At 41.1% G+C, this 25,411-nt stretch overlaps 1 protein-coding gene across 2 annotated transcripts in view; it reads right to left on the bottom strand.

Moving 5' to 3' along the window:
* The window catches only part of LOC111221838 (cadherin-4-like), a 191,609-nt gene that overhangs the window by 103,406 nt on the left and 62,792 nt on the right, over positions 1-25,411 (bottom strand). For both annotated transcript variants that reach the window (XM_022745416.1, XM_022745417.1), the window contains exon 3: positions 10,938-10,961. In XM_022745416.1, coding sequence (XP_022601137.1) covers positions 10,938-10,961 — 24 coding nt within the window. The remainder of the gene's footprint in view (positions 1-10,937; positions 10,962-25,411) is intronic.

Raw genomic sequence — 25,411 nt, 5'->3', positions numbered from 1 at the left:
CATAGGAGATAAGTATACATATGTGTATGTGTGCTGTGTAACACTCTAGGAGAAGTATCTACCTTTTAGCCACAGGCAACACACTTCCTGTTTCTGCTGCATGCTGAGAATCCCCCCCAAGGCCACAAATATATGAGGCTCCATAGGCAAGAGAGGGATGAAGGAGAAGACAACCTCCTTGAGCGAGTTTTCTTAAAATAAACATGAAATTGTATTTGTGCTCTCTGTGCTCCCTCTGACTGTGTAACCGTGACACCACCACTGTTGGATGATTATTTTTAAAATATTCAGTGTGTAAAAACTCTGTTCAGAGCTCCCCATTATGTTCAAGAGTGAACCCATTTGTATGAAGCTGGGAACACAGTAACAGAAACACGAAAAAATGGTGACGTGCCGGAGAGTGCCATCCCTGGTAATTCTAGTACAGGCATTAAACATGCATGGAAACAATGAAGGCTTCACTGGACTGTATCCACCCAGTTCTACTGAAGCAGCAGTGCCTTGAGGGAAAAGGTGAGGCAAAGAGCAAAGCCATGTGGGAAACAGGATTGCGTGACAATGTGAGGGATCCTGGATCATCAACCACTTCACACTACACAACACCTTTACTGTTGCTGCTTCACACAAGGTCACAGGAGCAGAGTGAAAACCACCTACACAAATACATTCAATCTTCTCCTTCCTCTCCCTCATTGTGCTCCTCACTCTTCATCTTCACTCTCTTTACACACACACATACTGCAGCAGGTCCAGGCGCATGTATACACAGCCCATACTTCCCTCACTCATTAATGTCTGCTTCACAGCCTGACACTGATGGCTGCTCTTCACACACACTGTCAGGAGAGAGTGTCTGTGTGTCTTACCTTGTGCAGGCTTGCTCCTTCATTGATGTCACTACTAAGAATAAGAATGGCTCCTGCTGCGCTCAGTGTCCTGGATACCAAGAACAGCCACTCAGCTCCAACTCTTCAAAGCTGCCTGTCTGCACATATCGAGGTACTTAGTCTCACCATGGAAGCAATTTAGGAAGATTTATGTCCAATTACAATAGTCCAAATGTGAATACATCATATCATATTGCCCATTTACTGAATAAATATTGGACAGCTTGCATTTGGTCTCATGTGAGTGAGTGATCCTCTCAGTTTTGATGACAGTGTTGTTTTCTAATCGTGTTTTCTTACTCCATATATCACCTACTGTAAATACGAAACCATATTCACAACTGCCTCCCTCTCCGATAACACCAGGGTCCTATTTCAGACAGTTGAACAGCCCGGCCCATCCAACAGTGCCTCTCTCCAGACCGTGTTCTCTTTCAAAACAGACCTGGCCCTGCTACCACTGAATGCCCTGGCACAGCCGTCCACCTCCAGTGTGCCCACCATGCCAGCCCAGGTCTGGACACGAGGCTCTGGGCAGTGAGCAGCGGGCAGCTCATAAATGAGTAATGGCAGTCACATTAACATTCGGTGGTAGGGCAGGCTGAGGGCAAGAAGGAGGGGGATCCAGGGAGTGCAGGCGCTCCCTCTGTCTTATAAAACAGCACCTGATTAATGTTTGATTCTAGCTGGCCTCATTCTTCCACCAGCACTGTGCAGAGCTAATCTACAGAGTATAGGTGAAAGCGAGAGTGATGGAGCTGTGAGAGCAGGGTGAAGAAAAACAGTTTGTACAGGTGCTGTTTGGAAAGGTTGAGCCAGCAATATGCTGTCTTTCCTCCGGCCCTAAAATGAAAAATATCAGGGGTACAGAACAGTTCAATCAGTTCAAAATGAATGGGGGCATTGATGTGATGGGGCATGGGAACAATGATGGAGGATGAGGAAAGGACAACAACAGGGTCACGCTGAGTGAGTCACAAATTACAAGAAACAACAGCTAAAGCAGGTTACTGTTGATAACATTATGTCCATTTACTTTTTACGCTGTTTATCATCTCGCACATATCAGGCAATATGAAAGCTCATCTAGTTCATCTAATGAACAACGCAATTCTGCAGCGACACATTAGCCTCTTGTCTGACAAAGATAAAATAAGCCAGTCAATATCCAGTGCAGTGTTGTCTTCTAGTCTTCACTTAACAAGCAAAGACAGAAACTGCTAACATCAACATGCTAACAATGGCAATCCTAACATGCTGGTCAGACTTTTAAACATCACCATCCACAGAGCCATTAGCGTGTTTGTATAGCATCAGAATGACAACATTAGATATTGAATCTCAAGCTGAATTTATTCTGGTCTCATACAAACTTTTCTGAATCAAACTGTGCTGCAGACGCAGTGTTTAATTAAGGAAACCACAAACAGAATTGGCTGTAGAAAAGGCAGATAGCTGCTAAGTTGGTAAAATAAAAAAACAATTTACAAATATTCATCAAAAAAAAAATTTCACAGTTTGGTTCACCTAGTGTACAAACACCTCAACAGACGGTCTCATTTAGTGTAATAAACAAATGAATCTCTGAGGATTCACAACAACAGAACTTTATATCTAATTCTTCTGTTCATAAAATGTCAACAGCCATATGCTGTCCTCCATGTCTGACTCACAGGTGGATGGTGGATGTGCTTTTTTGGGTGATGAAGAAGAAAATTGTAACAGCAAAGTGATTCTGACAGTTGCGTGACTAGGGAGCAGAGGAAATTAGAGTTTGTCACAGGTGAGAAAAATACGCCTCTTCATTCTTCACAGAAAACACTAGTTTCCTTTTTCTTTTCCGGAGAGAATACTTTACAGCGTTTCACAGTTCTCACTGTGTCTGTGGCAATGAGTGGTAATACTTTACATTACATTACATTATAGTCATGGAGCTATTTCAGTGTCTGCGCCCTCAAGATTAAAGAACGGAACATCTTGTTTTTAGTGGCCTTATACTTTAACACAAGGGAGTTTATGTACATTAACTAAACAAGTATTAAACTCTTACATTATGTGTTCAAATACTTTTTGGGAAATCTAGGTACAGTTTAGATTATTGTGTAAAAGAAAAACCACTAAGTTCACAGTTCATTATTAAGTTGAAAACCTTTCAAAACTATTATTCGTGCTAACATGCTCACGTTAACAAAAATAACCGAGCTGCACTGTAGCAATATCATTAGTGAGTTCTTCAGCATTTTGTGGGATCTGCTTTCAAGTGCAGATGAGCAATAATTACACAACAGTGTTATATTGTTAATGGAAAAGGGCCCAGCGAGACTGGATGTGTTCTACATACCAAATCTGCCACTAAATGGTAAAAATTCCATACAGTTGTGAAAAAGTGAGTCAGAACGAGTTTAAATGATATTAATGTGTCAAATAAGGGTCGATTAAAGTAATTTGGTAACACAGAGGGAAGTGCAGTTAGAATAAACGTCAAGGAAACAGGAACTCAGCAGGTTCTGTCAGTTTGGGATGTTGACATGCGCTGCATGAAGTCAGCTCCAGCAGTAATCTTATAGAAGTGACAGATTAGTACTTACAACATAAAATGTCTGGCATGCATACACACGCACACCCATCCATCCACCCCCCCACCCCACACACACACACACACACACACACACACACACACACAGAGGAAAGCAGCACACACACACAGATTCAGCACAGTAGAAAGTAATGACGTAATATGTGCATGTAAGGAAAACTAAGAGGTAGCTGTGATTGACAGTCAGATCGTTCCCAGTGAAATACCCATTTGACAGAGAAAAGCAACAAATGCAAGAGTTAAAAGCCAACCACAGAAATCGCCTCAGTATACTTCACATAAAAGCAACTTGAGTATTTCCTGCACCTTTGAGAAGCTGAATGTCTGAAATGTGTTGAAAAAAATATCAGTCTATCTAATATCAGTTTTTTCTTTTCTTCAAAATGAAGAAACTTAATGCTCTTTGTGCAAACCTGCGTGAGCATGCCTCTTTGAGGGCTCGGCCTCATGCGAATGTCAGCTCCATCGTACATTATAATTCCACCCCAGATCTTGAAGAGTGACACAGTTCCAAAGCTGCACTCGCTCCACTGCGTAGCTCTGCCATGGAGGGAAAAAGGGGGTAATAAAAACTGCTTGCCTTTTGTTCAAGAGACATTGTAATTTAACTGTTGGTAGCAGGCAGTGGCAATTGGCCTTAATAATGGTCTCTGCACTCTAATTGTGTAGGGATTGGCCCAGACCAGCCTTGACTCACAAGCCCTTAATGCTACTGTGTCAACCAGCGTCGTCACTGAGAGAAGGGAACAGAGCAGAAGAGAGAGGAGAGATATGTAAAGAGATGGAGGGAGCGCTGGAGAGCAGAAGAAAGTCTCCCACAGCAGAAGGGGATAAAGTGCACTTTACCATTTCCTGTTCCTCACAATATCACATAATGTTAGTGTAATTAACCTCAGGAAATCTGGCTTCATTAATCCCGGTACGGATGTGAACTAATAGGTCAAGTATACACCATGGCTGAAATAATAAAGGTACAGTATGGAGATGTCGACAGGTGCAGAGATAGAAAGGACTCCATAAGCTCAACTATGAAGATGTGTAGTATTTCTAATGCTAGGACTAATTGACCATAGGTGAAACAGTGAAGTGGTGTGACCCTGAAGGAAAGCTTTTATTGAATATGATCTTTATTTCCTTGTTTGCATGCTCTGAATCTCAGCGCAAAACCTTGGACCCCATTGGTTCCAGCAAGTTTCCTGTCTGTTCTCATCTGCATCACGAAGAGAGGCTTTTTCTCTATAAAAAGACTGATCAAGCCTTATCTTTCCGAAACATGAAATCCACTGGGAAAAGCTGGACTTGTAGCCATTAGGCACTGTCCTCTGTGCCTTGACTCGCTGCCGCCTCAGCCTTTGTAGTTAAAGGCCGGAGTAAAGCTTGTTTCCATTCAGCTGGGAGAGCTGGTCAAAGCCGTGAGACCAAACAGCTCCCAGCACTTTTTTTTCACAGAGAAATGCTTGAGTTGTCTGGATAGTTTTTGGAAGATGATGTGCAAAAATTCTCCACAGAACAAGATCTTATGTTTTCCCTGGTCTCCTGCAGGTTTGACAGGATTTTTGAGGAAAAGTTTGAAAATTTAGAAATGGAGAGTCTTAAATTGGGTAGAAAATAGGAGCTCCTCGCTGGAGACAGGCTGCCATTTTTATGCTTGTTTGTTTCCTTCTTTGCTGCTTTCTCTCTTTACACGTACTCTTGCTCAAACCATCTGCCATATAGGTCCTGTGCGACTTTACTTCAAGAGCTCTTAGTGGCTGTCTTCATCAGCTGAAGATCTGCCGCAGAAAAACAGCTTTAATTGGTACTGAGGGGGGAGGGAAGCAGAAGAGGCTGTATGCTTCACCACATTTTGCGAATGATCAAGAATTGCATTCAACCAAGCTTCTCCTTGGTACAGGCATTTAATGCTGACAACATCACCACACTGGCCCTTTTTTAACATTATCCCTTTTGTACAATAAAACACAACAATAAGATTATTGAGTAGAATCCTCTTCAAATGAACCCATTCGTTTTAGCACCAACAAGGCAAGCTGTGAAACTCCATCCACTGATTCACTTGGAGCCATATCTCTTAGGTTCCATGCAGGTAAATCAACTTGTCTGGCTAACTGTAATATTTCAGGTTGCCCTGTCAATATCACTGATCCTTGAATTTACCCTACTAAACACAGTGTTCTGCAGCCAGAAAGACTGAAACAGCAAAACACCATTGAGCTGCATACAAGAACTTGCATAACATGGCAAAAAGAAACCCTACAGAGTGCAGCCAACAGTGCAGTCCGATCCATTCCATCAGGCAATTTGGCCATTTTACCAAGGCCACAAGGAAAGCTTCACTACAATTAGGCTGACAGAAATGGCCTCTCTGACACATTAGAGGAAACCAGGAATGTTTCCCCTCCTTCTCTTCTCTTTGCACTGTCGGGGTTCTGCAACGCTTATGTTATTTCAGAGGCTTTCAGACATTAGCTTCTGTTGTTGCTCTAGCTTTGGAGACATTTTGCAGCCCATTAGCTGCTCTTTTAGCCCCAACCACTACTCAAGACCAGTGAAAGAGAGGAAGGAGTGGGGGCGAGATGCAGGCAGAGTGAGAGAAAGCATTTCAGTAGGTACATCTGGAGCAGAGGTACGATTAGAAAATATAATCTGAATTTACAGCAATAGGTACAGCATTTTGGGAAATATGCTCATTCGTTTTCTTGCCAAGAGTTAGATGACAAGATTGATGTCCCTTCATCTGTCCGCTAAGTTACAGCCAGCAGGGGGTTAGCTTAGCCTAGCATAGCATAGCACTTCTCAAGAGGGTTGTTCCTGGGGGGGTGGATGATTAATTTACACCAAAGATTCATGATGACACAAATTGAGACTTCCAACTACTTGCAAAAGGATATGGTCTGCAACAAGGGTTGCCGCCCGTCCTGTATAATACAGGATCGTCCCGTATTTGAAAATAAAATGCTTTTGTCTTGTATTTTCATACACTCATTTCATATCTAAAAAATGTCTTTAAAGTGCTCTGAATAATGTAATGTTAAGTAAAACCAAACCAGCTATAGCCTTCAAGTGGAGAAGTTTATCAGTGAGCAGCAGATCAACAAGCATACTGTGTGCTGTGATAAAATATACGTCACAAGACGTCAGCGTCAGTGGTTGTCTTCCACAGATAAAAATAGCAGCACCCTCAGTCGCTGTTGTTAATGATGTCTGAAAGTCCACAAGTGAAACATAAGAGGCTGTTGAGATATAGGGCAGGATGTATCGGTGGGTCAGTCCTGTCCCAGGCAAGTTTGCAGTTGAGCTTTTTCAGTCATCCATGGAGGGATGTCTGATCTTAAACAGCACGCTGCGTCCCTTATTTTTTCACATAGAAGGTGGCAACCTTATCTGCAATATTAAAACCTGCCTATTTATACCAGTGCGACTAGAGGAGACGGTGTGTCGTTTCCATAGCAATGACTCTTTACTTCAATGTTTATCTCAGCTTTCTGAAGCTCAGCTCCATGCTGCTTTCAAGGGAACAGGACGAGTAGAGTATCATCTATAAAATTTCACCTTATATGTCAACTCCTTGGCATTCGCCGTAGAGGAAAATAGATAGAGGGGTTTACACCGCTGCAACTTTTCTCATCTAGTCATGAACCTTATATTCTTTAATAAGTCTATGAATAAAATGAAATGTTAAACATGGGACATTTACCAGGTGTAATGTGCCTGGAATAGTACAGAACAATTTCAGGTAAAACTCCATTAAAAAATCTCCTAAATTAATTCTTCCCTATTTAATGCTAGAAAGTCACATGCTGCATAATATGTGACATATCTGACATATATGTTTGTCTGTTTTACTTTTTGCAAAAGAGCAACATATCTGCAAAATGGCACACAACAAGAAAAAATGCCACCAGTAACATACTGAATACCTTAACTACTGATTCTTATCTTCTCCCACTTATGCACAAACTCCAGTGGCTTTATTGTGTGAATAAGTGTTTTGAGGCCATGAATACCTTCTTTGCTTTGAGCTTTGAGTTTCTTTGTTTGTTTGTTCTTGTTTGTTCTAAGCTTTTTTGCTCCCTGGGAAACTAACAATAATGATATTAGTAGTATAGTAATAATAATAGTAAAAATATAATAAGAATATAAAGAACATAAGAATAATAAATACTTGTTTCACCATTTGCTGTAAAAGTGTATACTATTGATAATATTAAGAAAATACTAAGAGTAATGACCATAATAATAATTGTTATAATACACAGAATAATAATGAACATTAATATTCTGGGAAGACAATTAACCTACATTTTATTTGATAGGTCCACAACCTATCAGGACCTGGGTAATGGATAAGGGGCGCTGGGCCAAAAAAGAGGGAGAACCACTGACTGTAAACTGTGGTAACAGTTAGGCTCTGCCAAAAGGTAACAAAATCTGCCAAGTAGCACCTCAAAAGCTCGCCCATTAACATGTTACACATCTAAAAATAAAACAACAAGCTGATACAACATGTACAAGAGGTTCTTTTAGACTGAGCTAAGCTATGCTAACCGGCTACTGGCTCTAGCTATACAGTTAGCATACACACATGAGAGTGGTCAATCTTCTCATCTAATTCTCAGCACGAAAGCAAGTAAGTGTATTTCCCAAAATGTCAAACTATGTTTTGCCTTTAGCCAAAGCATGTAACACTTTGTGAGCACACAACCAGCAGAGATCAGCTGAAAGCCAGTGGTAAGGAGGGGTGGGAGAAAAAAATGGATCCACTTCAGTATCACAATTGTTTTTTAATAGTTTTTTAATCACCAATCAATCGCTGTTTCCTGAATCCATATTAATTTTATTATTTACATTAAGCTAGTGTAACAGTAGTTGCAGCTAACAGTTAGCCTGGGAGCTAGCTGGTTAGCCCAATAGCATCAGTGTGTGGCCAGAGGTTGCCAGTTTCCTGCTCACAGTGAATAAATTCTCATGTTTAACAGCACAGCTGACCAGTAATGGATTAACTTTATGCTAACTGCAAACAGCTACCCGCTATCAGCTAACTATTGTTGTCCGACCGTATGTTGACTGGAAGCTTCAAGCTCACAGCAACTTCGTCAACACTTTCGGCCCAGTCGAGTTTGATGCTTTAAAATAAAAGCACCAGTGGTTCCGCGTTGATTCATTTTATTGTAACAGTACTTCATTTAACTAATAGTAATAGCAGTTTATTTAACTTCATTACAACAGTGAGTTGTATTCCTAATGAAACCTTTTTCATTCACGTGACTTTAAGACAGAGCCACAGGGTTTAGCAGTGATGAAGTAACACTCAGAAAGACTGAGTGACATATGAGGATGAGGAAATACAACTCAGTCTCGACATAGTCTCTATAAGTGTAGGATTTAAGTTTTTCCCATTGTCTAGTGTTAAAAAAAAAAAATCGAAATATTGAATCGCAATACAAGTATCGTGATAGTATCAAATCGGGAAATACACATATCGTCCCAGCCCTTGTGGTCAGAATATTGTAGCCTAACCAGCAGTAAATACAGTTAACCAATGTGTACTGTGGTTTTGCCAAGACAGAGTTAAGGTACTTTCCAGTGCAGGTGATGGAGTTGAACAATTTGCACAGCTGGCAGGAAAACCATAATCAATCCAGAGATTGTAGATAAGGGCACTAAAACCAGCCAAGCACAGCGTTTTCTCTTATCACAATTACACCTTGCCCTCCTGCCTCAGGTACAGCCAATTAAGCTGGGAGAGGATGCGCCGGCAGCCACTTCACATTGAGGAGGCCTATCAGACGACTCCAAACACACCCTATCTCTGCTGGAGGGGGGGGGGCTTGTTAAGCAAAGGAATACGCAGGGAGGGTGCGCCAGTGTGTACCGTTTTCCTCTGCAGGTATATACTGCATGTATAAAGTATAAAAACAGATTGAATGAAATGAATGATTTTTGCTGCGGTGAGTGATAACACCTTCTGGATGGCTGCCTGCTGGCAGCGTTTCATGATGGGACCAAGGGTACATAGACCTTGCCCTAACACTGCCTCCCCTCACTCAGTCATCTGTTTTTTAATCCATTCATTACTTCCCTCTACTTCTGCCTTATACTGCAGAATATCATTCACATTATGTGACTACTCAGCAGTACAGAAAAGGAAAGAAGGTGTGGGAGAAGAGAAACCTCATGCGTGTGTTTTGATGTCAGAGCCGGAGGGCGGTTAAGAAAGGCAGTGATGAGGTCAAAATCAAGGATAACACTCAGAATGAATACAAATCTTTGCCTATTGTGATTCCTTATTCCCTGCTCTTTGTTTAAGCCTAACTGAAGTGAAAAAAAACGCCACAGTGTTGCTGGCTTGGCAATGAAAAATTGATCACAAAAGCTTCTCTGCTGCTGCATATCACTGTCTCCTCCACCGGCAGATGGAGGTTAACCAGGTACACAAAAATAAACCACAACTGCTTGATCTTAACCACAACTTTACACTTCTCGTCCCTGTCGCCACTCTGAGGTTTCAAAGACCAGACACACAGCATGTGGTGTTTTGTCTACACCGTGTGATGCCACCACACCAATTTAGCTCAACAATTTTGCCCCAAACCATCAGCTTTCATGGGGCAGAGAGCAAGTTCAGACAGATCACTTCTTGTCTCAGTGCCGTACTGAAACTCTGATGATGACATGCACGGTGGGAACATCTATACGCACATTAAGCACTGCTATAGGAGAAAAGTGGCAGACACAGATGCTGTCATGCTGCTTACAGGGCAAACTGGCCAGAGTGCACACACACACACATACACACACACACACACACACACACACACACACACACACACACACACACACACACACACGCAAAATAAGCATATAAAAAAAGTACTACAGTACTGCAGATGGACTTTCTCTTTCAGCCGCTTTGATGAAGTGATTATAGTGCTCCTCCAAGAAAAGAAAATCATTAATAATAGCACGACATGCGGAGTGAAATTTGAAAATAAAATGAAAACAGAGGCTGCCACAGTGGGGGAATCCATCTACTCTCTATTAAGACTACATGGAGATACATTCTATTAAAGCTGCAATGAGACAAAGTGAAAAAGATACTCATTGGATACTTATTGAATAGTATTGGAGTCAAAAGGGGGTAAATTGACTAAATAGGTTGAGGCAAAATGCGTGCAGGGAAAATATGCTAAATTCTAATCCTGATTGGCCACATGGGTCTGTGGATGCTGCTTTCATAATTGCCTTTGCTTGATGTTTTTCTGCTCGTTTCAACATTTGCCATGACATGCAATGTGATGGAGAGGAAAATAGCTTTCTGGTGATGCAAGTGATTTTGCGGAGTCTGTGGCTCGTTTCCTTCCACATCAACACAAACAGCCAATCCGCTGTTGCTGGCAGAGTCTACGCACAGATGGCTGTGATTCAAGGGAGTGTACGGCTGCAGCACTTACCACGTTCACTGGACAGGGTGGTATCTGTCACAGAAAGAGGGGGGGGGGGGCAGCGAGGGGAGAGGAGAGAGAAGACGATGATTAGAGCATAATAGGTTTCAGTCAAGTGGCACTGCAATACTAAAGTCACCGCTAAACAAGAGAGCAAAACAGATCCATTTCTGAGGATTAATGGAAAGTCACAGGCAATAGCCAGACAGTGACATATACAGAACGTGGGGCTACTATTGGTGAAAATTTGCTGTCACAACTGCATAGTCGTTCACATTTGTCTCTGTCTATTATCCAGGCAGCACCATTTAACCAGAATACAGTTTGTTTTCTCTCTTATACTTCTTGTCATTGCCTCAAGCAGTGGGATTCATCATTATCTTCAAACGCTTGTTGTGATGTCTATATTGCTCTTGTGCTCACTCAATGGAACATGCGGGACGTTGCATATACGCATCGCACACACTTATGTACATCGTTGTGGGTGGTATTTATTCAGACCTTGGAACCACAGCTGGGTGACAAAAACACAAGAGGCAGCCCTGGAGGCTCTTGACGTCTCTCTCTCCTGGTTGCCTGCCCTTTCATGTCCTCCAGCTGGGTTGCTTAGTGAGATTTGATCAGAAGCAATCTCCATGGCTCGTTTTGCATTCGTTGCCTACATTTTTCTTCAATCTAGAAAAGCCTGAAAACTGACAAAACTTATAAAACTACCAACTCTGATTAGAAACACTTTCTGAACTCTAGGTTTGTGAACAACCAATGTTATCATGAATCCCAGCATCACAGTGATGAAAAATAAGTGTTATGGGACAGGCTTTCTGGTCACCCCAGGCCCACACTCAGGAGTAACGCTGTATATTAGTCACTTGAACTTTGCTTTTTCACAAATGTTTGGTGAGAAATGCTGACTAGTCAAACTGTCTCACTTTTTATCCACACTGGTGGCCTGGCTCTGAGAATGGAATGTTACCATTTTTGTTCAGACTGAAATACCTCAAGAATTATTGGTTGGAAGTGCCATGAAATGTCATGCAGACATTCTTGGCCTCTATTACTGTCCTACTGCTTTTATTGTTGGAGGGATTACAGACACTGATGTTCCTCTGAGGATGAACTGCAATAACTTTGGTGCATGTTAACACACTAAACTAATATGGTGAACATGGTTAACGTTATACCTGCTAAACATGAGCATGAGAGCATGCTCATGCTAGCATTTAGCCCAAAGCACCACTGTGCTTAAGCAAAGTCTCCTAAACTCTCCTGTCTCTCTCGCTCTCTCTCTTCACTATCTGAATAAAGGCAAAAATGCCCAAAAAAATAACTTTAAAAAATCATATTGTGATTTGTGCGAATGGTCTTGGATCTTTGTATTTCGTTTTCACTGAAGACAATAACAAAATGATGATGATGTGACTTTTGCTGGGGTCTCTACCAAACAAACATGTTCCCTTATGTCTGGAGAATATGAATTGTAGGCTGGGGCATCTCTGTAGCACCACAATGCTTATAGTGTTATGATGTGACAAAACATTGCAGCTCTTTTACTGTGATTTTGATAATATATGGATCAATTGTTAAACCCTAATACTTACTTCATGTCCAAATAAGGTTATTCCTCACGGAACTACATCATATCCATATTCATATCTTACACGTGTCAAGATTTTATCATGCACTTGAGCATTAAACCACATTTGATCTAAATCAGGTTGTGTATCTGTCCTATTTAGAGAAGACTTGTGTAACTTATTGACCCTGAAACACAAACACACTGGCTGAGGGAGGTAACAGCCATCACAAATAGCCAGAGAATTAGCTTATCATCTTCTGCTACATGGCTAGGGTCTGTGCTACAACCTTGGTTGCTATGACAACTGCCAGTGGGAACTGACCAGCTGGATGCTATCAGTGTCTTCTTACTCATCCTAGAGACAAACAATGGACTATTGCTTTTAGGACTGACTTCTAAATGACCTGTGGGCTGCACTGCCTAATACTACCTAAAGACTTGGATCCCAGGAAAAATTCCTTCACACTTGGAAGCTATCATTAAGAGTTTTTCGCACTTGGCAGCTTGTATTTGTGGTACATCTTATTTTAGGCCTAGACCAAATGAGTTTCATGGAACTGAATACCATTCTCCATTTCTCATTTGTGTTAATTAGTTGTGCTATTTTCTGTGTTGCTTTTTTGCACATGTATTCCTTTGGTATTACAAGGTCAACATCCACCATATTTTCAATAATTATCAATACATGTTGTCAGGAGACTGGGCTGGACTACTGGTCAGTCTGGTGTAGGATCACACAAGTGTAAGAGCCTGTAAGCTTGCTCTGCCGTTGCATTTACTGGAGGCTGATTTGATTGTCTGCTAAATTATTAAAATTCAAATATAAAATGCATACCCTGTTTGAACAAATGTCTCCACTAAACTGATTAAGTTACACAAATTTCTCTTCAAGCTTTCTTTATTTTTCAATGTGCACATGTATCTTAGTTGTCTGTGTGGTTGCGGTGCACACTCGCAGGATCGATGACAGCTTTCAGGCTCTTTGGTAGTAGTTCATGCAGTTTGTGATCAAAATGCATAAATGCCAATGACTCGTGCTTTTTTCCACTCACGTCTCACCATAAATCCATTCAAGTTCATCTTAAAAGCTCTGCAACTTTTTGACTTGTTTACAAAAAGCAAACACATCACTATCTAAATGAGAGTTTCGCTTGTAGACAGCCCGACTGTCTCCATTCACCCTCTCCATGTATAAAGGCACCCCACTCTATCCCAACAGAACTTCGCTCCGCACATGTTCAATTATTCATCTCCCTCTGTCAAGAATTCAGCCTTGCTAGCACTTGCCAGTATCCCCCACAAATTGGCAGACAGGCTCATATTTGGCATATGGTGCAGAGCAGTGCTGCTTTTCCTTCTCTCACAGTCACAAATACACATTCACATACACACTCCAATGATGTACCATGTCTATCAGTTTTGTAAGTGAGATCCCCCCACTGAGATGCTGGGCATTCGTCCACAACCTCTTTGCAACAGGTTTCAAGGTTTTCAACAATAGCACTGTACACGCTGTAACTGCCAAATCAACCACAGCCTGCTATTCACAGGACTAAAAAAACTCCAAAATTTATGATTTGGTGTTGCAACTAAAGGGAACATCCAGTCTTTTCTGGTGAATTCACAATATACAGCTACTCAGGTGTTTTCAGTTTCTCTGGCTCATTAGACCTTTTTTTCTGTTTGAAGTTGAGAGAAAAAAAAAAAAAAGGTGTACGTTTTCCCGAGCTGTCAGATGCCACAAAGCCACAAAGTCAACAGCCGGGTCAAGGAAGTGTCACTCATGCACATTGTTCACACCCACACATTCCTGAGAAGAGGTCTAATCAGATTAACTCCAAACACGTGTGGGTGCACCACCAATGTGTAGGGGCTTTGATGAATCAGCCACTTCAGTGTCACTTATGCAGACTTTTTTCACAGGTGGGAAAGCACAGGTGTAAACAAACAATATTAATGATGGCTGAATTCCATTTAGCTGCTCCAGTGTCAGGGTCATGGTACTATGCATGCTGGCTCACTGTCCTACTGTCATGACCTCCTAGGACACGTGAATAAAACAGAACCATTGTTAATCACAAGTCAAAATGTCTGCAGTGAAAAGGCCTATTGACAGAGATGTACATGTATGTATTGTGTGTAAGCTGATGTTGTATAGTCGATTACAACATGCACACATGACCTTGTGGATGGATTTGTTCAACTGTGATGTTGTACTACCCTTTCTCATACCAAGCCTTGGTCCTGCAATTCTATTAGCATCTACACCATCGCTAGCACAAATGATAGATGATTATCTTATATTATTATTATCATAGATTTCTTTATACAAACCCACTGAGCATTGGGTTACAGTCAACTAAAAACTAAGAGATTTATTACTACTAAAACATACAGATTATAAAAAGACTTATTTCCAAAAAGGTCAGAATCTTTGTTGTAGTTTCACCCCTTTCAGTTTTACTTTAAACCCATCAGCAGCAGCAAGGAGTAGGAGGAAACAACAGCTAATTAATACCCGCTGATTGCTCTGTTGCATGAACTAAGCTTGTGATGACATAGGTCTAAACTGTAAAGAGTGGACATCACAGTTACAACACTTCTCTTGTTCCTGATGAAATTTTATTTTTAGTTTTGTATTTAAAAAGATTATCAAGCACCCTTTAGTCACACACATAAGGCGCTGGCAGTGAGAATAAAGTACAGAAAACAACCCTCACTATAGAATGTATAGTAATATTTACTGTCAACTGCACACACTCTGAGTCATTTTCACAATCTGAAATGTGGTTTTTATCGTCTCTGATAGTTAGCTTGTGCACTCCCTCGAGGCAGAAAGAAAACCAGCCAAAGCCTACATATAGCTGTTCCACCATCCATTGATGTAAGAATACATCAGTGGGACAAACTGATCTGCTGCAGCTGGCTAAACTGAAACATAGAACTATTGAGTATTGTATTGCAGCTCATTAAAACATGTCACCACGGTTAGGATTTTCATGTTGTTTTACAAATGGAGCAGTAGTTGTGCACTGTCTAAATCAGGACACGGAGGTGGATAAATAAATACCATTTAGAGCCTTCAAAAGCCTTTTACTCAATCAATGTTATTTTCTGGATTTCAAGAGTGGTCAATCAGCAGCACTGAAACATGGACGTGTCCTGTCATTGTGACGATCCTGTGCTGCTTGTGTTGTCTTTGCTCTCCAGTGAATAAATTACAATTCAAACACCCTGCATTCTTGTCTGGACCACACTATTTGATTTCTTTCAAATTCAGCCAACACATTTGACCTGGTTCTTTATGAAGGGCTCTGCTACTGCAAAATGAATCAGTCAAAGCAAGTGGTGATGTGGACTCCCACATATTAGAAACTCATCCAAAAGGTCACAGTTACTCATTTCCTTCATCAGCGACATAAAGAAAACATATTGAGCTTTCACAAAGCACCAAATTACATCCGCAGTGTCTGTTTGATAACCTTTCTCTCTGCGCTTGGCTATCCACAATCTTCCCATCGCTGTGAGTGGTAAATGTGTCTGATGTTTCTACATTAAAGGTCTCAAATTGTAGAAAGTGAGATTTCCCTGTCTTTCTTGATTATAAAGCAGGTCTATGTTCTATATTAATATTGCGAAAGTATCAAAACACTCAAATGCACACAGAAGCGAACACAGCCTGTATTCAGTAACTGTGCTTTAAACCAAGCCATCTGGACTTCCTCATTTTGTGATGTCACAACTTAGTAAGCCAATCAGAAGATTAATATTAACTACAGACACAAAATGACCCGTACTTTCTATAGCTCCAGAGAAAAGCATGAGACAGGGATGTTTTTTGGTCCTTAAAACCACAAATATATCTTATTATAGATATCAAAACTTAAATAAAACACCTGAAAAGTGTAAAATATACACCTTTAAAATTGCTTCAGTTCATGTGGATATGAATTTTATTAATATACTGAAAAAAAAATACTTTTCATACTATTTATAGGCTGAAAGATTTAAAAAGAAGCTGTAAGTCTAAAAAATGTTCACTAACACGTGCTTAAAGGCAGTCAACATGTTCACAATATCCAAAACAATGTGTTAAATCCCACACAGACGCACACACGCACTCTGCCACCTGCCATGTGATTGTGAGTGTGGATTGATGTGAGCAAGTCTGTTTGCATGCAGATGCGTCCTTATGCCAAATTTTCTTGTTGCCCTTGTGATACCTAATAACCGCAGAGCATTTCAGCTAATAAATAATACATTTAAGAGTCTAATCAAATTGAACAAATGAGTATGTCTAGAAAACTATTAATCAGAGAGCAAACGTGTATTTACAAATATAACACTGGCACAAACAATCAATTATTCATAAAGCGAATGCTGGGTAAGTGGGCTTCTTCCCGGGTGAGATGCTGCCATAATTGGAGTGGGACTACAGGAGTGCCGGCTGGTGTGTGTGTACATGTGTGCATGTGGGGGTGTGAGTGTGCCTATGTGTATCTGTGTGCTCACACACACACAAACACTTCTCTCAATGCGCCAAACTTCCCCCAAACACGACAAGAACAGGCAGAGTCGGCTCATTACTGCCTAATGAGTTGTCTGATTAGTGCAGAATACAAAAGCCTTATTGTCAAGCACTGTATGTTTATTTTGATTAATTATTATACTAAAGTGACTGAATAGAAGCACAATGACATGGAGCATTAACGTTTTGTTGTAATAGGACCCTTGTGGAGTGAGAAATGATATATTCAACCCTCAATGCAGCAAATAAGCCACAGTCATTGCCTAAAGAGGTTTTATATTTGCCCAAAAGATACAATATGCATGTTTGTATTGTGCTAACATGCAGTTCAACCTTCAACTCCATATGGTAATATTAGGATTTAGGGCATTAGGAGATTGTTATTCCTTCCTTTGTAATGTTTTTCTCTCTGCGAGATTTGTTAACAAAATAATATGAAATTAAAATACCCATTATAAACTGAGATGGGATTGAATGCCATGAATGTGTATGTGCTCACTGACAGAGATTAGCGTTCATGAGTCCTTGATAGCAAAAGGTATTGTAGCCTCTTTAAGTTATGGAAAGCATGTGTTATGTTTGTTTATACAAAGCTACATTCAAAAATGTATATTCACCATGCAGAATGATCAAGGAGTCGCTTGCAGTGATGAACCCACACAGAATTATAACCTGACTTCTGCAGTTTCCCTGCAGTTTTCAGCTGTATGGAGCATTTTACCATTTTCAGCACATTGTTTTGGTTTTTATTTACTGCAACTTTACTGTTTTGGCTCACTTTCACCACCTTCATTTCCAGCAGCAGCAAAAAAACTATGTTAATTTTGGAGGATGTAGTTTGTGGTGCTAGTTTGTGGAAACACCTGTTAGTATAACACAATCCAATTCAACACTACAAGCTACAGCCTCCAAAATGACCATAAAGTTGAATCAACATGTCTCTAAAAGAGCTTCAACACAAACTGAACAGTATAACCTTCATGGAGCTGGGATTTATTGCAGGACTGTTGTATTAGACTGCATGAGCACGTTTAAGTAAGGGATACCAAATAAACTGCCAACTGAGTGTAAATAAAAGTGGAGTGAAAAGTGAGATTGGTATACTTTTTCCTACCACTGCATTGTGATGAGTGCCAAAACTAACAAGTTCTAAAACAGACATATTGATTGTCAGGAAATATAGTTTTAAAGGCGTAAGCAGTGGAGCACCTGATGTACAAACACACTTGTGATCCGTCATGAGTCACGACTCCCTGTTGGCAAGTGTGTTGACAACACGTTGAGTTTCGACTAGCATCACAGATTAACAGAGAGTCTGTGGAGTGCCACTGTTTGTGATTCAAACAGCTTCTTTGGTGACCACGCGTTTCACTCCTGTGATATTACATGCTACTGTACATCTGAGTGTGTTCTGCTGCAGAATGTGGAACGATTAATGATACCAGCCAGCACACCGGGGGATTTATGACTCTCTCTCTCTCTCTCTCTCTCGACGATCCTGATGACTAGGACGGTTTAGTTACAGTAAAAGTGTTTGACTGCACTCTTGTGGGTCTTTTTGTCATAATTATTCACTTTGATCGACATGTTTCTAGTTCAAAAGAAATGCCTAATTAGTTAAGTTTAATATGGTTCACATGCTTTGAAGCCAATTTGGCTGTTAACACGAGGTCTGTAACTACTTACACTAGTCAAAGTAAAAAAGCTTTTCAGTGCATCAACTCTAATGCACGTCTCTAAACGTGGATTATTATTGAGCCAAAAACCAAATGCAGATAAAAAAGGATGAATGCTGAAATATTATCAATATTAGAATATTTGATTCTATGCCTGTGAATAAGACCCATTTTCACTCCCTTAATTTGCCCCTTCCCTCTCTCTGCAGCCCTCCTGTCTGTGAGCAGAATGCCACTGCTGTTGTCAGAGGAGGGACTGTATTGCTTGGCCTGTTGCTATGTACACATTTTAAATTAGAGGTAATGGGGCACTTCAGGAGACTGCTGTTACACACACCCAACTGCCTATACGCTGCAATCAACAAAGGCCCCTTCTCTTCAAAGACAAGCAGTGCTTACGTGCGATGCACTCCAAGCTACCGGGGTGCACCGGGGATGTATTGACGATAACTTAATGAACAGAACTTTGTGATTTAATGTGTTATGAAATCTCTGCCTTAGCTACAGACAAGCAGCAGGTCTGTGTGAGATTTCACCCTGTTTCACAGGTAGCAAAATTTCACACACCTCATGTTCACTCACAATACACCTTTCCAAACAAATATTTTCCTTATTGTCTATGAGAAAAAGCTTCAAACAGATTCAGAGGTTAATTCAGTGTCCTCCCAAGATGTTAGCTTCTAAATGTTCTCGATCAGAGAGCCTGTCGGCTCATCCACTAATTTCCCCAGCTGAGCAAGTTAAGACAGGAGGCTTGCGTGTCTCAGGCAACGGTATCAATCCCGCCAATAACCTTGTCAAGAAGAAAGTTCAGTCTATTCAACTAGGCAGTGGATACTTAGCTACTTTTCTCAAACTCTTTCTCAAAATGTGAGCCAGACGTTTAGATTATTTAACATTTGTCAGCATTGGGTTTGTTATTTAAAAAGATATTCTTTGTTTTTCTGTATTCTCTTTCAAGAAGTGTCAATTACATCAGTTCTTGTGTTCAGGGAAACAAAAGACAAGAAGTCAATAAGATCAACAGTGGGATGACTAACAAGATGAAAAAACTTTATATATCAGAAAGGACAAATAACTAAAAACATGGGGTTACTAATTAGATAGATTAATTTTTACTACACTGTATCGACAGTGCTGTGTTCACACTAGAGCCAGCTCAAAATTTAGTTCACACAGATTTAAATGAACAAGTTCATGTTCACAGTTAACAATTTTGACTAAACTAAATTAGGTCAATTTCTTCCATTTTTTTTTTTTGATGAGCTGATCTGTTCTTTTTCAGTAGAATCTCCTCTTATCCATCCATCCCCCTGCCCCCATAGAAAAATGTGCTATTCAGCTCACATGCTGTATGCCGTAAATGGTCAGATGTCCCCTTTAAAAAAAAAAAAACACTTCTTCTTCTACTGATATTTTTTGGTGGTTGGTTTTTTGGTTTTTGGTGCATTACCGCCACCTTCTGGTGCTTGAACGAGGCTCGCGTCGACGTTCACAAAGAACATGCTTTTTTAGCACAATAATGCACAATGCTCTGTATCGCTGAGTGACTGAACACGACGACTCATTTTGATGAAAATTATGCTCTCGTGGCGTGATGGAATTTCCCACCTGGCCACCCGGCCAATGAATAGGTCCCTGCAAAGGCATGACTTCTGCCGTCTCATTTCTCTGTACAATGTCAAGTCACTGTTGAGTAATTGTGCTAGCCTTCATTGTTCATAACCTCAAAAGCCATATCAGTCTTGTTGTGTACATTAATGTGTGCTGTATGTTGTTAGACCCTAAATATAAAATGAATCTGGCTTGTACTGAGCTATTTTTATTTTCTCTCAGCTAACATTAAAGCACTTTCCCTGGAGGCTAAACATATTTAATGGGGTGACTCAACCTTAATGTTAATGCAGTGTAGGTAGCGGCCGATTAATTGTTGTAGTCCAGTAGGTGGTTTCATTTCAACATGTAAACATCTTGGCATTTGTGGGTGCACATTGGCATGCATTTATTCTCAACACCCATGCATGTTTGTCCAGTCAAAGCCAACAGTTTCAGCTTCTGCCTGATGATTAAATCCAAATGAATATGCATGTGCTATGCTCACTCACAGACACTGAACCACCATGAATCACAGTGCGTAATGCACACACTTTCCTCTGAATGCAGCCTCCCAACATGCAGAGACAGACACAGAGGCAAAAAGCGGGAGGTGGGCGTGGGGTCCCTGCTGTGATGAACTGGTGCTGACACAGCCAGATGTTTAGTTAAAATGCAGAGCCCCAATGTGGGATGGAGGGAGGAGTTGACATGCGCTTCGGGGGCTTTAGGCAGCCAAGTGCTCCTCTGTAGCCGCCTTGCATCTCTGTAGGCAGGGTGTGCATATGCTTTATGTCATATGATTTGCATTTGGCTGACTATGCGCGTTTGTGTGTGTGTGAGTGCATGTATGTATGCAATCACCTGGCAAATTACAGTAAATGTGAGAACAATAAATTGCATGTGTGTACACATAACTCCATGTCTGTGTGCGTGACGAGTGGTACACTGAACATATGTCTGAATTGAGGTCTCCTGTCGCAGTTTCCTCTCAGTGGACTGTGTCAGAGCTGGAGGGCGATAGACTGCACAAGCTCACACAGAGTCAAGCAGCTCTCTCTCTCTCTCTCTCTCTCTCTCTCTCTCTCTCTCTCTCTCACACAGCTGACTCAATGCTTCCACTAGCATGCAGAGTCTGACACTGCTGTTTGGTAGAGAGCAATATCCCAATGGCAGAGCTTCAGCAAATATAATAAAGTACGATGCAGTGTTGGAGAAACAATCAGCCGTGTCTTGTGTAAGCGATCACATTACCGACTGACGGCATCAACAGCCTGTCATCATCATCACAACCATCATCATCATCATCACCATCATCATCAATGCTATCATCATCTTCATCAACATCATCTCCGTCATGGTCTTCGTGCTGGCTCATTTGGGCATGCTGCAGTGAGCCATGATGGAGCGAGTGACAGAATGACAAGCGTCGGACTGTAATGGTCTTGAATGTGTTGTTCTAAAATAACTTGAAGCTGCAGAGGCAGACAAGTGGTGGGTGATGGGCTATAGACACATTCACACACATTCTCGTTTTCTACAGCTCCACTCTTTGTCCCTCCTGTCCTCCTCTTTTGAAACTAATCTCATTTCCCAGTAGCGTGAATTAAATAAATGTCTGTCATTAAGACCACTGAAGGATGCCGGAGGGCTCGGGGAGGTCAAGAGTCAGGTAGGCTGAGGAAGATAGAAGGTGCTCAGTAGGACCCTGTGGATCCACAGAGGCTGGGAGGGAGAAGTGGGCACTGAAGAGGGAGCGTCACAGCTTCTCTCTGCTTTTTTTCTCACTCCACTTTGTCACATGCCACACGTATTGGAGTAGTGATAAAAAGGAAATTTGAGAGAAAAAAAAAATACCATCTAAATTGTTATGATAGAATGAGGAGACACTGCACCTCGGCATCAGCCAGGCAGGCTCTTTCCACTCACACTGTGTCAACTCCCTGCAACCCCATTTAACCATTAAACCAACAAAGAAGCACCACTGCTCACTCACCAAGCAACCAACCCACCTCGGCTCCCTCATATCCCCTGGATTCTATTGACAACCTGCAGCTAACGGGTACTGTGAACTGTGTATTTCACATCCACCTGGGACTCATCCTTGCAGTCATATCTGTCCAACATGTGACTATTAGGAGGCAGCTAAAGGCTGCCATCAATCCCTTAGGTGTCTATTTGATGATCCCCCCATGAGAATACTTCACTGCTACTCTTAGCTAACCTGCCACGTTATTTTAACAATCTCCCTTGGGTCTGTTAGGGGTCTATTATGTGTCTGCTGGAGGAGCTGCGCGGTACATTATGCGATGCATGTCGGTATGCAGACACTGCTTCATGGGGTCTCTGTAGTGTGTTCTGGAGCAGGTTATTTGGCTGTGACTACCAAGTAAAGTGTGTAAAAACCAGCTTTTTACCAAAACATGAAGCACCGCATTAAATAGCGAGCACAGGTGAGTGATATGAGTTCAGCTGGACTGAAACCAGCTTCATGACACCTGAGGATGTTTGATCTTTTTTTATTTGTTGGATTTTTTTTTTTTTTTTTTTTTTTTGCATTTCAGCTTTATTTGATGGTGATAATAGAGACTGACAGGGAAGGCAGGGGAGAGAGAGGGATGACATGCAGCCAAGAGCCATTCAGATGTCCTCTGAAAGGACCCGTGTGAGCATTTTGACAGGTGGAGACACATGACATCTGTCATCAGGCCTTTTTACTGGAAAAAAAAAAGAAATAAAGTGAAATAAAGTCAGGCTTTGAAATGCAGCATCACACCAACCACACTGTTTCACGCGGCCCCCTCTAAGCTTCTAAAATGTCAATGGTCTATAAATGTCATGGTTCTATAAATATAGTATTAATGTCAGTGATGTTGTATTTATGAAACTAAAGACTTTTATAGTAATGAAAATCTAGGATTTATTCAACTAGTTTTTAATCTGTATCTCTATAGCTCTGTGGAATGGATTTGTTAGTGATGCCTTTGTTTCCAAACACAGATTATTTTCAAAATGAAAAGGGTTCTTCAGGACTGGTTATTACTTGGTCGTGCAGCAGTTCTTAAAAAGTCTGGTCTAACCACAGCTTCAGTTTGGTTTTTGTGTCTAGGAGTTTTCTAGTGGTTCTGCATTGATTTCTGTGTTTGTGTTTGCTCCACTGTCTTTGGTTGTAGTTCAAAGAAAATGGCAGCAAGCAAGCAAGCCTGAAAGAGTGGGTCACATAAGAGGTGATGAGCTCAGTTGTGGGCACTGAGACATTGAGAAGGTCAAATGGAGCACTTAGATATGTGAAGGCACTAAGTGGACAGAGAACACACTTGTGAGGAACTAAGGTAGCACTTAGGGGCATTTGCTTTTTAGCACTTTCAGTGGCTTGGCCAAGTGTGTGTGTGTGTGTGTGTGTGTGTGTGTCTGAGTAACGTAACGTAATGCAACGTATTGCAAAGCAACGCAAAGTCATGTAATGTGACACTGCTGTCATGACTCCCTGGAGGCTTTTACTTCTGCTATGAAGGAAGCACTAGGGGTGAGGGTACAGCACCTTTACTGACAGTCACTCTCTTTAGTGCCGATCAATGACAGTGTAAAAAGAAAAACAATCAGATATTAACTTTTCTATATCCGAGAAGATATTTATATTCAATGCGGATTGCCAGATTGTGTGCTACTGAATGTGCTTCACTGGTTCCGAGTCAGTGCAACCTGTCCAACAGAGGTTGTTGATTTTTTTTAGTGCTGGGACCAGATATCTGGGGAAACCTCCCACTGAGGGTGTAAAGCATAAGCAAATGTTATCCCCGGCTCATTTAGGAGCATAACCAACAAGGTTAACAAACAAATCGGGGACCCACTCACTAAAACATTGCTCTATGGTGCCATGAGTAATTCAACAGTTGTGCCTTTAAGTAGATGCTTTGTAACATGTCATGCTAATTCAAGATTAGGCTAACCCTTCTAAAGTAATGTTCTATTAACTCTGAATTGCATGTTTGTCTATCAGCAGCAGAGATACTGCTCATCTCCACCTTCTGATGTGGAGCCTGACAGGTGTCAAATAACCACAAATAACAACATGCATTATTCCAATAGTTCCAGGGAAGGAGCTGCAAAGAGACACACCAACAGGGAGTCTCTGAACAGGGTGAGGAACAGCAAACGGTTTCTCTTTGACTCTTTTCCTTCTCTGTCTTCTTTCTTTTTTTCCCCAAAATCCCATAATTTCCCTCCATTCTCATTTCTTGCTCTCAGTGACTCAGTCATGTTCCATATGTACAGTATTTGCATTTTTATGAGATGACAATCAACTTGAACAGCAAACACAATAAAAAATACTATGCAATTATGCCCTCCACTAAAGCCCACATAGGGAGCACATAGTTGCATTTGTGTGTCATGTTGTCATTTGTCTGCATAATTTAAGTGAGGAAAGCTTTCCAATAAAACCACCCCCTGTGGAGCAAACACAACAGTGCTGTATTATGGGTGGCAGTGGAGGGAAAGCTGTGAGATTCGCCTCCTCTTTCCAACCCAGTCTCATATAGTAGTAGTTTAGTAATAAACTACAATCTGATCTACTCCAATACAGCTGCAGAAACCGGGCCAATATGTTGCCATTAGGAGAAATACAGCTGTCACCATGCAGTTCTGCAGTGACACCTCCAAACACTCAGATACAGATATAAAAGTCCTACTTTTTATTTGATACACATCTTTATTATTCTGGCCCTCAGAGGATTTGTTGGGAAAATCCAACTTTTGCTTTCTTTTGTGTGTTCAGGAGGGACAACAAAGATAGAAAGCACCCAAGTGAATAAGAACAGAGTTTGTCTGCTCCCATGTCTATTTACTTCTGCTGTTCTACATTTCAGAAAACACAGAGCAGAGTGTAGTATATAGGCACTGCTGAATACTGTGGGGCTTCTTCACTAGGTACAAGTATCAAATCTTTTATTTATTATTAAAAGTTTGAGCAGAGAAAACTTTAATCGTCTGACTTTGTGCGTCTGAGAATGAATTAGCAGTAGCGCGGGGTCGTGTATTTCCTTTAGATTGCTGGCTTGTCGTACACAGACATTTATGCATCAACACAGGACAAACTAAGGCAGACAAA

Source organism: Seriola dumerili, unplaced genomic scaffold (genome assembly GCF_002260705.1).
Source record: "Seriola dumerili isolate Sdu_G_001 unplaced genomic scaffold, Sdu_1.0 BDQW01000088.1, whole genome shotgun sequence".
In the NCBI taxonomy this organism is placed as follows: domain Eukaryota; kingdom Metazoa; phylum Chordata; class Actinopteri; order Carangiformes; family Carangidae; genus Seriola; species Seriola dumerili.
This window is presented reverse-complemented; position numbering and strand designations above follow the sequence as displayed.